At 37.6% G+C, this 14,922-nt stretch overlaps 1 protein-coding gene and 1 pseudogene across 1 annotated transcript; both read right to left on the bottom strand.

Annotated features, from left to right (window-relative positions):
- Positions 1–7,125, bottom strand: LOC148920049 (rust resistance kinase Lr10-like; annotated as a pseudogene).
- Positions 7,126–10,486: 3,361 nt separating this feature from the next.
- LOC103323539 (hydroxyproline-rich glycoprotein family protein) lies at positions 10,487–13,642 on the bottom strand. The gene is made up of 4 exons (XM_008225536.2): positions 13,196–13,642; positions 12,576–12,673; positions 10,916–10,982; positions 10,487–10,842 (listed from the first exon to the last, which is right to left on the bottom strand). Exons 1-3 carry the CDS (start codon positions 13,440–13,442, stop codon positions 10,932–10,934), a joined length of 396 nt encoding a protein of 131 aa, XP_008223758.1. The 5' UTR covers positions 13,443–13,642; the 3' UTR covers positions 10,487–10,842; positions 10,916–10,931.
- Between the last annotated feature and the right edge of the window lie 1,280 nt (positions 13,643–14,922).

Genomic DNA, 14,922 nt, shown 5'->3' with positions numbered 1-14,922 from the left:
CTAGGTACACACTCCATCAATCTCGTATTTCGTCATGAAAGGAGTAGCATGCATAACGCTGAATTCAGTCACTGTCTGAAAGGAAATCGAACCAGAAGCGCTAGTACGTTCTGAATGAAAAGCTGAACCGACAGGTTTATTAGGGTGCAGAGTGCCTGGCATCAAGTTCTGAAAAGGGTTAACTGAAGGTCTTAGAATCTCAGCTGCTCCTTCCAACATTCTCACCACAACACTCATCAAAGGCCTTGCTTCCGGCTTATACGGACACACCAGAGAGCTACCTTAACCATTCTCTCTGCACGCTCTTTATCTCTCTCCTTTATCCCACAAACTACCATTAGCTCTCTTAGTTCTCCAGGTTCAAACTTCTTCCATACCCACCTTGGGAACCAATCTTGGCTATCTTGAATATTAATGTCAAGATTCCTTCTCCTGCCTATGATCTCAAACAATAGCATCCCAAAGCTGTAAACATCACATTTGTGTGTTATAGGAAATCCCAGCCAAACCTCTGATGCAGCATAGCCAGGAGTCCCCCGGCCCCCTGTCATGGTTATATGAGTATTTTCCCTGTTACAGAGCTTGGCCAAGCCAAAATCAGCTACTTTTGGAAGCAAATTTGCATCCAAAAGAATATTTTCAGGTTTTATATCGTAATGGACTATTCGTTGTTGACACTCCTCATGCAAGTAAGCAATGTCTTTGGCTGTCCCGATTGCAATTTCATGAAGCTTTTCAAATCTTAAGATCTTGCTTCCATGGAATAAGAACTTGTCAAGGGAACCATTTGGCATGTACTCATAAACAAGTGCTCTGAGATGTCTCTCAAAGCAGAAGCCATAAAGACGGACCAGATTGAAATGGTGAATTCTTCCAATTGTACTAACTGTAAGAAGGTTTATTACATTAAACCTACTAAAGTGATCTTCTAATCAACTTAGGATTACAAAGACTTATTGTTTATTAGGAACTCAAAACCTATCTCGATTAGGCAAGCCTCAAACAGTGTTCAATAAGGATAATGAAGGCTTAAGGGTTCCTAGTTCTACAAGGATTGGAATGGATTAATCCTATAGCATGAAGGATATCTCTAAGTGTTTCTTGATGGGCAAGACACTTAGAGAGATGCATATAAATAGAAGGCTCCCTCCTAGATCCGAATAACACAACACAGCTAAACAGAAATTCACCCATCAAAGTTATAGCTATAAGGATCGGATTCTCGGAGAAGAACTTCTATACCTTGTACGCTAATCTGTTCCAGATCATCCGTTCTTGCGCCAGACCGTCGACTCAGGTTAGTGTTAAACATGTTATGGCTTTAAATGAATTAACATGTGGTATCAGAGCTTAAGTTATATCATGTTATACCTAACAAAACTCGTGCAGGAAAATTGAGAATAAATAACTGACAGTTTTAAGTTATAAAGTATGAACATGATAACAGTATAAAGTATGAACTTTATCATGTTCTTAAAGTTTTCTACAGATCATTGCTTATAGTTCTTGTGCAGTGATTGAGTAAGCCAAAGCGACTCAACCATTGCATGATCACTATATTCAAGGTTTATGATTAGAATTTGCACCATGATGCAAAACATGTCGAAAGGCTTTCATCAAAGATGTCGCAGTGATTGATATGTCTTGCATCATGGTGGATCGACATGGAACATGGATAGATATGGATTAGTGAAAGGTTTTCTTCTGTCTAAAGATGTAGAAGATCTTTTGCTCAGGAAATCCACATCTACTCGTTTCCAGTGTCAATAAGCATGCTTGAATCATTGTCCAAAGATGTGATTAAGTATGTTTGATTAAAGTTCGGGATAATTTATATATAAAGTGCTTATCTTGTTTTAAACATGTACAGTCAATCATAACTCGATTCGAACTCTCACCGGCTCAAATTATAAGAAATGGAGAGAAGATGTGGAAATTGCTCTTGGACTTCTGGATTATGAGATGGTTCTTACTGATGAAACTCTATCAGTACTGCGATTGATGCATCCGCTGAGACTAAGACTAAATATGCAAAGTGGATTAAGGCCAACAAAATGGCAATTCGATCATGAGGAGGTCTATTTCTAAGAGGTCGAGGCGATATTATTTGAAACGAGAGTGCTAAGCTATTCATGGAAGCTATTGCAGAAAACTTCCAAGGATCCAAGAAAGCTGAAATTGGTTCACTCATGAGCCAGCTTGACAGATATGAAATACAATGGAGAAGGCTGCATAAGAACTCATATTCTGAACATGGTTGAGATAGGAAACAAGCTGAAGGCTCTAAAAGTCCATGTGGATGAAACCATGATGGTGCACTTTGCTATTAATTCTCTACCTAGCATTTTTAGACAATCAAAACTACTTATATTGCTCGTATGAGATATGGTCAGTTGCTGATTTGATAGGTATATGTGTGCAGGAAGAACAAAGTATCGAAAGGACAAAGGAAAAGAACAAGTGTATTTGGTGCAGGATACTAAGTTTAAACCAAAGGAATGGACCAAAAACAAGAACACAGATAAGCGCAAAGGAAGATGAGTGCAAAGGGCACGGGTCCAGTAGGTTTGAAGTGTTTCTTCTGCAAGAAATTTGGACATTTAAAGAGAGATTGCAGAAGATACAAGCGCTGGTTGGACAAACAAAAGGAAAAGGTAAGCATGAAAATGTCTCTGTGATTTATGAATCTAATACAATTGAAGTTTTATCTAATTCATGGTGGTTAGACAGTGGTGCAACAGTTCATGTGACTAACTCTTTGCAGGGATTCAAAACAAAGAGGGTGCCAAACAAGGATGACTTGAAGGTGTTCGTGGAAATGGAGAAAGAGTTAGAGTAGATTTTGTTGGTTTAGCTAGTCTTGAGTTGGAGTCAGGTTTTATTTTGGAATTAGTTGATGTCGTTTATGTTCCTTCTATGACAAGGAATTTGTTATCGTTAGCAAGCTTGTAAAATCAAACTTACAGTTTGAGTTTGATGAGTCCGTTTCTCCATTTTCAAGTAAAGTTTTATTGGTAATGGATTATTGATCGATGGAATGTTTCGTTTGAACTGCAAATTACCAAATCAAAGTACTGAGAGATGATAAATGTGTTAAGTTCAAAACAGCCTTGTAATGCGAATCTTTCACACTATGGCATAAGAGACTTGGACATGTCTCAAAAGAAAGAATGAATCTCCTAAGCAAAGAATCAATTCTCCCACCACTTAATCACCATGAACAAGATAAAACATGCATTGAATGTGCAAAAGGAAAGCTAACAAATCTCGAAAGAAAGGGGCAATAAAAGTGAGAAACTACTTGAGATAATACACACAGATATCTGCGGACCTTTTCCGTTAATACACATGATGGTTTCAGTTATTTTATTACTTTTACAGATGATTTTTCAAGATATGGATATGTGTATCTGATAACAGAAAATCCAAAGCACCGGAAATGTTTAAAATCTACAAGGCGAAGTGGAAAATCACCTTTGGATTCTAAGATAAAAGTTGTAAGATCGATAGGTGGAGAGTTCTATGGCAAGTTCACGAAAAAGGAAGAAATCCAGGACCTTTGCAAACTTCCTACAGCAAGAGGGCATTGTTGCACAATATACAAATCCTGGAACACCGCAGCAGAATGGTGTTTGAAAGAAAAATAGAACCTTAATAGAGATGGTGAGAGCATGATGTGTTGTGCAAAGCTTCCTACTTTTCTATGGGGAGAAGCTTTAAAACTGCAAACTACCTTGCCATGAATTCCCACCAAAGCTACAAACAACATACCTACGAATCTGTGTAAAGAAAGCCTAGCTTGGCTCATCTAAGGACCTGGGGATGCAAGGCAGAGGCAAGTGTACAAATCCTATGCAGAAGAAACTTGATTCCAAAGCAAAGTGAGCTGTTTCTTCATAGGATATCCAGATAGGACAAAAGGTTATAGGTTTTATTGTCCTAAAAATAACACTAGATTTGTGGAAACACAGAGAGCAATTTTTAAGAAGAGGAGGAAGGATTAGATGAAACAGATTTTGTTTTTGATGAAGTTTTGGAAACTAAGGAAACTGCAGCTGAAAACCAAACAAGAGAAGTCACTATCTTACCTTTTGATGCCTTGAAGAAAACCAGCCAGAATCTGGCTCGATCAGCCAGATCGGAAGAAATGCGACATGATCGGCCAGGCGGCTCCATTCTGACAATCGAGAGATCACAGAGACCTAAAAGGCCAGCCTTGTCAAATGACTACTTTGTTTACCTGCAAGAATCGAGAGCATGACATCAATACTGAGAAGACCCGCAACTTTCAAGCAGGCCATGGAAAGTGACAAAAGTTCACAGTGGTCTGCAGCCATGGAATCTGAACTAGAATCAATGAGCAAAATGGAGTATGAAACTAGTTAATTTGCCATTAGGATGCAAACCTATAGGATGCAAGTGGGTTTATAAAACCAAAAGGAATGCACAAGGACAAATAGAAGAAGTATAAAGCCGATTAGTGGCAAAAGGTTACACACAAGAAGAGGGAGTTGATTACAATGAAACTTTCTCCTCAGATCAACTAAAGATTCATTTAGAGTCATAATGGCTTTGGTTGCTCATTTTGATCTGCATCTTCATCGATGGACGTTAAGACAGCTTTCCTAAATGGAGCTGATTGAAGAAATATATATGAAACAAATTGGATGGTTTTGACTCAAAAGGGAAGAGAATTTAGTGTGCAAGCTGCAGAAATCAATATATGGTCTAAAACAGGCATCAAGACAATGGTATCTCAAGTTTGATGAAGTTGTTAAGTCCCAAGGCTTCATTGATAATCCATTGGATGAATGCATCTATATGAAATTCAATGGAAGGAATTTCATCCTCATGTTCTATATGTGGATGACATTCGCTAGCAAGTAGCAATCTGTCCATGTTACATGACACTAAAAGGATCTGTCCGATCACTTTGATATGAGTGATTTGGGAGAGGCAAACTATGTTCTTGGAATAGAAATCAGCAGGGACAGAGAAAGGAAAATGATCATGTCAGAAGGCATATATTGAGAAAGTGCTTAGAAGGTTCAACATGGGAAGCTATGACAGGATGTCTGTACCCTTCTCAAAAGGGGATAAATTGAGCAGTGAACAATCTCCTAAAACTGAGCAAGAGAGATTGAGATGAAGGACAAGCCCTATGCATCACTAGTAGGAAGCTTGATGTATGCACAAGTCTGCACTAGACCAGGACTTGGCATTACTGCATAAGTGTTCTTGGCAGATTTCACTCTAATCCAGTCAAGCACATTGGATTGCAGGCAAGAAAGTATTAAGATATTTGCAGAGAACTAAAGAGTACAAATTGGTCTATAGAAAGGTTGAAAATTTGCAGCTGGAAGGATATGCAGACGCATGACTTTGCAGGATGCCAAGATACTAAGAAATGCACATCAGGAGTTGTTTTTCTATTTGCAGGTGCTGCAGTGGCATGGAAGAGCATGAAACAGCAGTATGTGTCAACCTCCACTATGCAAGCAGAATTCTTAGCAGTTTATGAAGCTACTTCAATGGCAATGTGGCTTAAAAATTTCATGTCTATGCTAAGACTTGTGGATTCAATACAGAAACCGATTCAATTATGGAATGACAATACTGCGGCAGTATATTTTGCACAAGGAAATAAGAGATCAAATGGAATGAGGCATTTGCATTTAAAGTTCTTATCTGCGAAGGAAAAGATTCGAGATGGAGAGACTGCTCTAAGTCACATTGGCACAGATTTTATGATTGCGGCATCCTTTGAATAAAGGGTTGCCTAATCATGTTTTTCACGGGCATGTGGCAAGCATGGGATTGCAATTCAGTTTTGATGCCTAAAGTCGTGGGAGTCGTGGGAGCTAGAGTTCTTACAGTTATGTTTTAATTCTGATTTTGTTAACTAGTTTTATCTAGACAGTTTTATTTTGCAGATTTAATTGAATTACTTTTATACAATGTTCTGCATTTGCTATTTATGGATGACAAATAGAACAAAGGCCAAACTGTAATCATGTCAACATTATGTTTACAGTTTGAATCTATGAATGAGTCATTAAAGATTGTTCAAACCTTGGTAGTTTTGAAGGGTGGGCAAAGAACTGTTCAGTTTGTCACACATACAGTAAAACCAAAAAATTCTTGTTTTTCAATCCAGTTGGAAGCCTTATGTGTTTTGCAGTTCATGTATGTGATTATAAAAGTCTTGGATGTTATATATCCATGTACTTCGATAGTCCTTTATGAATTTTTCAAAATGACAGTGGTTGATAAAAGGAACAAGAGAATTTTGAGTTCCACATGGCCATTAAGTAAATGAACAATAAGTCTAAATTGATTATTTGATCAAGTGGGAGAATGTAAGAAGGTTTATTACATTAAACCTACTAAAGTGATCTTCTAATCAACTTAGGATTACAAAGACTTATTGTTTATTAGGAACTCAAAACCTATCTCGATTAGGCAAGCCTCAAGCAGTGTTCAATAAGGATAATGAAGGCTTAAGGGTTCCTAGTTCTACAAGGATTGGAATGGATTAATCCTATAGCATGAAGGATATCTCTAAGTGTTTCTTGATGGGCAAGACACTTAGAGAGATGCATATAAATAGAAGGCTCCCTCCTAGATCCGAATAACACAATACAGCTAAATAGAAATTCACCCATCGAGTTATAGCTATAAGGAGCGGATTCTCAGGAGAAGAACTTCTATACCTTGCGCCAACTGCTCCAGATCATCCAGTTCTTGCGCCAGCACCATGTTAGACTCAGGTTAGTGTTAAACATGTTATGGCTTTAAAGGAATTAACACTAACTTCTGCCATGAATTGTTCCTCAATTCTCTCGTCTGAGCTCCCATTTAGAACCTTCACTGCTACAAGGGTTCCATTGCCAAATACCCTTCATAAACTGCACCGAAACCTCCTGAACTCAACAAACGGGTGAAGTACGTTTTTATCCGCAGTTGTTGAGTAGTAAACCTGATGGGCTTCTCTCTTTCCATATCATTTAGAAACTTGTCCATTGTGAGTGTCAGGAAGTCCGGATTGAAAGAGCTGCTTCCTTTCCAAGTTATTATCTTCTTTACTGCGATGAAGATAGCAATCTTCATCACAAATATGATGGCTGCAAAATGTAAGAATCCTTGGCATGTTTACTTGAAATCTGAGTAAATGGAATCGGAATGGGAAATATTTGGAGAGAGAGAGAGAGAGAGAGAGAGAGAGATCTTACCCAAGGAGCAATGGCAGCTCTCCCCTTGACATTATTCAGGAGATAGATTACAATAGAATAAAAATCATTTAACAAACTCCCAAATGTGCAAGACTAGCAGAATTTAGATTTACACATGACAAAGTATTTTCAACAAGAACATTGTGACAATACCTGCAGGATGACTCAAAATGCCTAGAGGAGGGTGAATAGGCCAATTTAAGATTCTAATCAAATAAATAAAAATAAACTTCGGTAGCAGGATTGATATGGCTTATCAATCCTGTAATGTGCTGGGCATAAAATAAAAGAACACGCACAGAATTATTTTACGTGGTAAAACCCCACCTGGGAAAATCCACTGACTCCTCAGTCCAACACAAATCCACTATAGAACGATGATTACAAGAAGTACTCACACACTTATCCTAGACACATTCTAGATAATGTTTACCGACTTCTTCGTAACTCAACTTCACATGTCACGGGATGATCTTCGACACTCCTTATGTTGAACGCATATCACCCACGATTGCTTCAATCTCACCGGAGGAAAACGCCACCACGGTCTTGGTGCCTCAACCGTATGAGTCACCGACATGCATATGAATGCAATATGAATGATTAAAGTGTTTGATAAATCACCAAGTAAACATTGAACACTTGATGATTTATCTCAAATATACGCACAGCAGCTTTTCTTAGAATTCTATATGCTCAAAACAAATATCTCAAAAGTGTGACCAAGAAGGAGATGCACGCCTTGGCTTTATACAACTGTGTTGTTATCTTCCAAGAGATGATTCAAAAACTAAGGTATCACAAACGTGCCAAATCAGATTTGATTGAAATAAAGTCCTATTCTATTTCGTCATCTTTTGTACTATAAAGGATGATTTTCCAATCATCAATTGATATCCAACAAAACAGTGTATATCAATATGTAAACAACGAAGCCAAATAGGATATTCATTCAAACATCCTTTCCAAGTCCAAGATGATGAAAACTTAATAATTTAACTTAAACCAAAATAGAGTCTAACTAGGAAAGTAATCTCAAGAGATAAAATCTAATCCTATTAAAAATAAGATCAAGATAAAAATACTTTGAGTGAAAAATAACTCCAATTAGGAATCCTATAATGAATGCATGATTATGTCATGATTTACCTGAGGTCAAGATTCTCATATGGTCAGGGCATGCCTCGGAAGTGTGGGGTTGAAAGAGTAGTGACAAAGCGTTCATCAACAATTCCTCACAAACTAATTTTCACCCTATACTAAAGTCTAGGAAATGCCAATACGAATTTCGTACTAACACATTGTATGTGGATTTCATACAGAGCTCAAAGTGAAGAACATTGTGATGACAAGCCAGCTCTCAAATGAACATTTTAAGTTAAAGCATTACGATAGTATTGAAGCTCCAAATAGTTTCTTAGCTGAAACCTTGCTTTATTATATCCTATTTTGACTACATATGAAGAAGCAAACACAAGTGATGATAAAGCAATGGTTGCATGTAGTCAATGGTTGCATATGAGACAAGGGAAACTTTACCCAAGTATGATTCACATTTAGGTTTAAGGAATCAATGGTTGCATAGTTATATAAGTGACAGGAAGTCAACATAGGGACATATTGCAAACGACGTACGGGCTTGTCTCTTGATCAGGAAAAGACAAGGAAAGCCAAGGAATGAAGATCAGAGGTAACTTCGGCTACAACATTATCAATCAGTACCAACTTCCATCGGATAATTGCATTGTAGGAGTTTGAGAAAGCACAAGTGCCTAGTATTTGGAAATTCCTAAAAATTGATGGATTAGCTTCTAGAAAGCAATAAAAGAGAAGAAAACTCAAAGGGGCAGAGAGGAAACTCTATTTGGAAAGACACAGGAACTTCCAATCTATGAAATTCTAGTAACACGTGTGGGGGAGGATCTCCATCTCGCAGAAGAGCTGACGGCGGACTGTGGGGTCGTTGCAGTCCGGCCCTACGACCACAGGCGCCATCAGTCACGTGCGACGGGCCCTGGGCCCATTATTCAAGGGGGCCTCAAATTTTTATTATAACAAGTGTTATATTATATTATTATTAATTGATTTAATATTTTCCCATCATTTTTAGGAATAGGATATTGAGATGAATCTGAAATTTTGGAACAAAGGATCCATGACGAAAGTTTTAAACGAAATTCTTTGATATTGGCTTGACTTGCATTCTTGAAATTCTTTGACTCACTGGTATGGTATCCATTATTGGACATTTGTTTTCATTATTTAGAAATATGGAAGACATTGCTCAAAGTCTAAAAATATTTTCGAATAAATGCTTTCTCAAAAAAACCCATGCTTAATTGATAAAACAAGAAGTATACAAGTATTAGTGATTAATGCGGGTATGGCACACTATAGATTTTCTCCCTGGGCCTTTGAAAACTCAGGATCGGCCCTGGGTTGTTGGAGTCGCTATGGACGAGTTTGAGAGCGTAGGTGGTGGAAGTCCGCTTGTGATTTACCTTGTAGACGTTGCCGCTGTTACCGTGGCCAAGGACTTTGAGGTTCTCTAGATCGGCGGAGGAGATAGCGCCAAAGGAAGAGTTGTTTGTGATGGCGATGGTGGGAGGGAGGGGAACGGTGAAACATGGGCGGCACTCAAAGGGTTCGGGCAAGGGGAGGCGGAGATTAAGCTGGCGGCGTTGTCGAATGAGAGCCATTTGTTTCTAATTTGGCTGGGGATGTGGAGTGGAGTGGATTATTTATATAGGCTTTCCTTTTTCCAAATAGAAGTAGGAGAGAAGAACTTGAGGGGCAAGCAGCCGGCATCATCCAAATGGATCCCAACTTTTTCGGTTTAGGATTATTTTCCTTTGTTTTATTAATTAATTTAAACATAATTATCTGTTATATAGCATTAATTAGTATAAATCCCAGTGTTCTTATGTCTCTCTCCGTACCAGAAAAACAAGCACTGCACTTGAGAAACTGCCCTTTTAAGTCTAAATTTGACAAGAACACTGCCGTTTTAGTTTCAAAGCAGTGATAATCATCCACCAAGTTATCTGATCCATCTCTAGGCAGCTTACGTTGTTAGTACATTACCCGATCTTGTCTCATACACAGAACACTACTGATTTATTGAGTTCCAAGAATCGGAGAAACCAAAAACCAAAAAACCTGCCCTCTTAAACGATTAGAAACTGATAGCATAGTTATGATTTTGAGTTGAGGAAAGCTGTACTTCAGCAGAGTTGAGGAACCAGAAGAAAACATGCCCAAAAAATTAATTCCACAATCATAAGCTGCAAATTATAGCCTTCACGAATAATACAAATACACCAACAAGCCGATGGTACATAACCCACAAATAAAAATAAATAAGCTGGCAGCTTAAAGGAGTACAAGAACACAAGTTTGGCTGAAAACTATATATTTAGATGAGATACATAACTTACAAACTGTTAGATAACCAAACTCAGCTGTTGCAGAAGGCAGAGAATTGCATAACCAGAACCCCAAAACTTGGTTGGATTCTGTGTGTACCCATATGCACTTCTACTCCATACATAACTATTTAGATGTACTACACTCAAAAGATGTCTGCACGCGCTCTCCCTTGCAATTAATTCTGCAAGCCAACATATATTTTCACAGTTGAAAAGCTAAAAAAACATGGAATTTAAACATCATGTTACCTTTACCTGTCCAGTTAGCACATTACACACTCTGCATTTTGCTAGATATCTCTTTTGGTTTCTCGCCCTTCTCCTGCAATCAAGTACAAGGATCAAGTCATTGGTTATAAATAACAAAAAAACGTTAATAAGCTAAATGTTATCATGAATTCAAGTTGGCAAAATACTATCCCAAAATGAAAAAACATATGCACAGTATCCTCGAATATAGGCAATTGTTAAATTAAAATAGTTATTTCAACCTATTTCAATCTGACTCGTATTTTCAGATGAAGTGCCTCTTAATGCTGGAGAGCAAGTTGCACTAACAGTTCTTAGGGTTAGAAGAATGAATACAATGACTGGAAGGACCTACCTTCTATTTCAGTACTCGCATTGACAACCTGCCCCAAATAAGTACAGGGGTTTTTAGTGAGGTAGGGATTTCAATCACGGAGAACATCTGTTATGGTTCTCACATCAGAGGAAGGCAGTGGAAAAGGACCGGAAAAAAATACAAAGTGGGGAGTAAAAATCGATAGTTAGGGGGAGCTAAGTATGTGAAAACTAAAAGTGGGGGTTATTGTGCAGTAAACTGCTGATGGATTTTGTAATTAAGAAACTTGGGGTGATAATAACAACTAACATAACTCTAGAAGAGTTGTGGATCTAGTTTTAGAAAATGCAAGAGGTCCATGTGTACAGACAAATATTAATTAGAAACAGAGAAGGGACCAGCCTACAACTCATAAAAACACAGGTGCTTCTCTAACAAGGTCACAACTGCAGAATCAGAAAGTCAAGATGCTCTAAAACACAAGTAGAAACCTTGAAGACCAGAAGTCATAAGGCTGAACTTATTCAACACAAGTTTAGCACTCATTGGGCACATTCTAAGCAACTTCAATACTTTTATTACATATCAAATATGTTCTTTGTAGATTATCCCTGCCTACATTTTACAAAAAAAGAAAAGAAAAGACGATGTTCTTGCAAAATATTTTACGACTGAGTAGCAAATTAATGGGTACTTAAACTGATTAAATTAAAATTGAATACTCTGGTCATTCTGTTTAACATGGAAAGAGGAACAAGTGTTTGTAGTGTAATTTTATGCCCTTTCTTTTCTTATCGCCAGTATTCCTTTACCCTTGTACTATGATGCGAATCATATTATATCGATTATTGCTGAAGTTTGACCACCAAGTCTCAATAAGAGTTTGAAGTTGCAAAATGTCAATACTACTATGACATCCCCAGAATGCCCTTTTTACAGATGACAAGATTAATTTAACATAGGATACTGACATACTGTAAAGCTTTAAGGGGCCTACATATTGGCCTTCTTTGCGTTCAGAACCTGTTATAAAATAGTTTTTATAAATAAAAACAGAAATGAGCAAAACAATAACCTTTTTTGGCCAGATAATCTGAAAACCCTAATATTCATAGCATTGTGCAAAAGAAGACTTCATAAGATAAGAACTTAATACATAAGTATTGATTGTACGAGGGTGCATAATAAAAGAAAGGACAAGTAAATAATACAATAAATGAACCTCTGCACACTTCAATCTATACAGTGCTCAATTTGACAACAAATTCAACTTAAGTTGCTAAACATTACCGCATAAAATCACAACAGAAAGTAAATAAGTCGTAGGAATGCAAGCAATCAAATGCTTACCAATCCCTTGCTCTCATAATAATCATCTAGTGCCCATTGATATTTTGACTGATTCAACCCAAACCAACGTGCCAAATGGTCATCCAAACTTGAATGTGCTGCAAAATAACCAAAAACACACCACCATCAGCTGTAGCGAAGAAAATATCCACCAAAAATTATACATGGTGCAGGGTTGGTGACACTATAAAACGAAAATTCAGCTTGCTGAATATTTGCTTTTCTGTTTCTGCAGACCAAAAGATAAGAAAGAGCACAGAAACCACAACACTGGATAATCTATTATCCGTTTACTTATCAGACATAGGTTATAAAATACCAATGAGCTCTGCTTACTGTCACACATAGCATGAAAGTTATAAATAAATCAACACAGAATTTTAAATAAAATAAAATAAATTAGTTTTCCTAACGAAAACCCATTCTTCACACCATGTACTAAACTCTTTACAGTAAAATCCCATCTTGGGTTTTCTTTCATTTCATTTATTCGAGACGAACAATCCCCAATTTCCCTTCCTTTTCCTCTACTTTCCCAACCACCAAACAGAGCACAGCAAAAAACCAAAAAAACAAGTACCAAAAAAAGACTAGAAAAACAAGTAACAAGCATGCATTACCCTTCTGAACTTTGTTCACGGCATTCTTAAAAACCCCCAAGACAGAGCCATTGGCGGCAGAATCTGAAACAGCCATAGGCTGCACCAATTGCTGAGGCGGCGGCTGAACCGGAGGTGGGGCCACCTTCTTGGGGGAATCAAAGACCGGTTCAGGTGGTTTTGGTGTGGAGGGTGGAGTCATGAACACAGTGTAAGGGCCAATCTTGCCGATCATTGGTGGGGGAGTGGAATCTCTGTTGATAGCCATCAATCGGGGTCTGTTTGGTTTGGAGGAAAAGGAGAGAGAAAGTAAGAGAAAGTGAGGGAAAGTGGTGAGAGATCTTGTTGTGGGTTTTGAGTGTGAAGGGAAGTGGAGTTGTTTAGAGTTAAGAGAGTGAGCGATTGGTGTGAGTTGGTAGATAGAAGAGGAAAAAGAAGCTTACTGTGGACTGCACGCCAAACCCAACTGGTCAGATCTTTGTCTTTCTAAGTATTTATTTAGTATTTAAGGAATATTTTCTTTTTAATAAATATTTTGGGAGTGTAGTAGCTCTGTACCGATCTGGCTGTGGCAGATATGATATTTTGCACTTTCTTCATGAGTTTTCACATCACTTTTACAAAATCGTTTGAGGTTTTGAAAATTACCCTAACATCCCATGAGTTGTCACATTACTTTTACAAAACCCCCTTTATAAACTTTTTACCTAAAAATTACTCACGTCATTAAAAAAAAATTATCCAAATGATAATGTTGACTTCAGAGATAGATTGTACATACACCCGAGGACTAATGGTTGAGGTTAATTTTGTCATTTGAAGACTTTTTTTTAATTAAATTATCAATTTTTTAAACTAAAAATGAAAGAGGTTTTGTGAAAACAATTTGAAACCTCAAAGGGATGTTTTATAAAAACAACACAAATCTTAGGGAGTGTTAGTTTAAATAACTCCAAAAATAAATATAAATAGTAAATTTGCATCTTGAGGCTCAAATAGTTTGTTATTGGTCAAAGATATTCTTTTACTTAAGTCAGTCAAATTGTCTGAGAGTAAAAGTAAGAGAGTTTAGACCACTGCCGGATCTATTTGAGGGTGAGTAAAGGTTATTGTAACTCAATTTATCCTTTGTTTTTCTAAGCTTTTTATCACAAATGGTCCTTTACGTTCGAAACTATCACAAATGGTCCTTGAGGTTTTTTGTGACACTAATAGTCCTTAACGTTTGGCTTTTTATCACAAATGGTCACCCGCTGCAGCCTTTATAAATTCATTAAAGGGTGACATGGAAGATAAGTGGACCCCACCTGTCTAATTACATTGTGACATGTGGACAAAAAATAATTAAATAATTTTTTAATGAAAATTCCTTTTCTTTTTTCTTTTTTTTGCAACTTTTCATCCCCCTTCCTTACTCCGTCTCTCTCCCCATCTGCCCTCGCTCTCCACCTTTTGCTCTCCATCTCTTCTCGCAACCCGCAACCTGTGCCCAACGAATCTCTTCTTGCAACCCATTCATGTTCACTGGTTTCATGTTCATGAGAAGAATAAAAGGCCAAAGAAATCAGTATGGGTGGTGGGTTTGATCAAACACACCTACAACACATCTAGCTAGCGACTGATCATTGATCAGCAGCACACTTTTCACAGGGATGGATGGATCATGGATGTTAAATAAATGAACCCCACCCCATCAAACATATCCCTGGCTAGCTACGACTAGTATTTGTACTAGTAGAGATCAAACA

The sequence above is a fragment of the Prunus mume genome, linkage group LG2 (assembly GCF_029339155.1).
Source record: "Prunus mume cultivar Tortuosa linkage group LG2, ASM2933915v1, whole genome shotgun sequence".
Classification (NCBI taxonomy): Eukaryota; Viridiplantae; Streptophyta; class Magnoliopsida; order Rosales; family Rosaceae; genus Prunus; species Prunus mume.
This window is presented reverse-complemented; position numbering and strand designations above follow the sequence as displayed.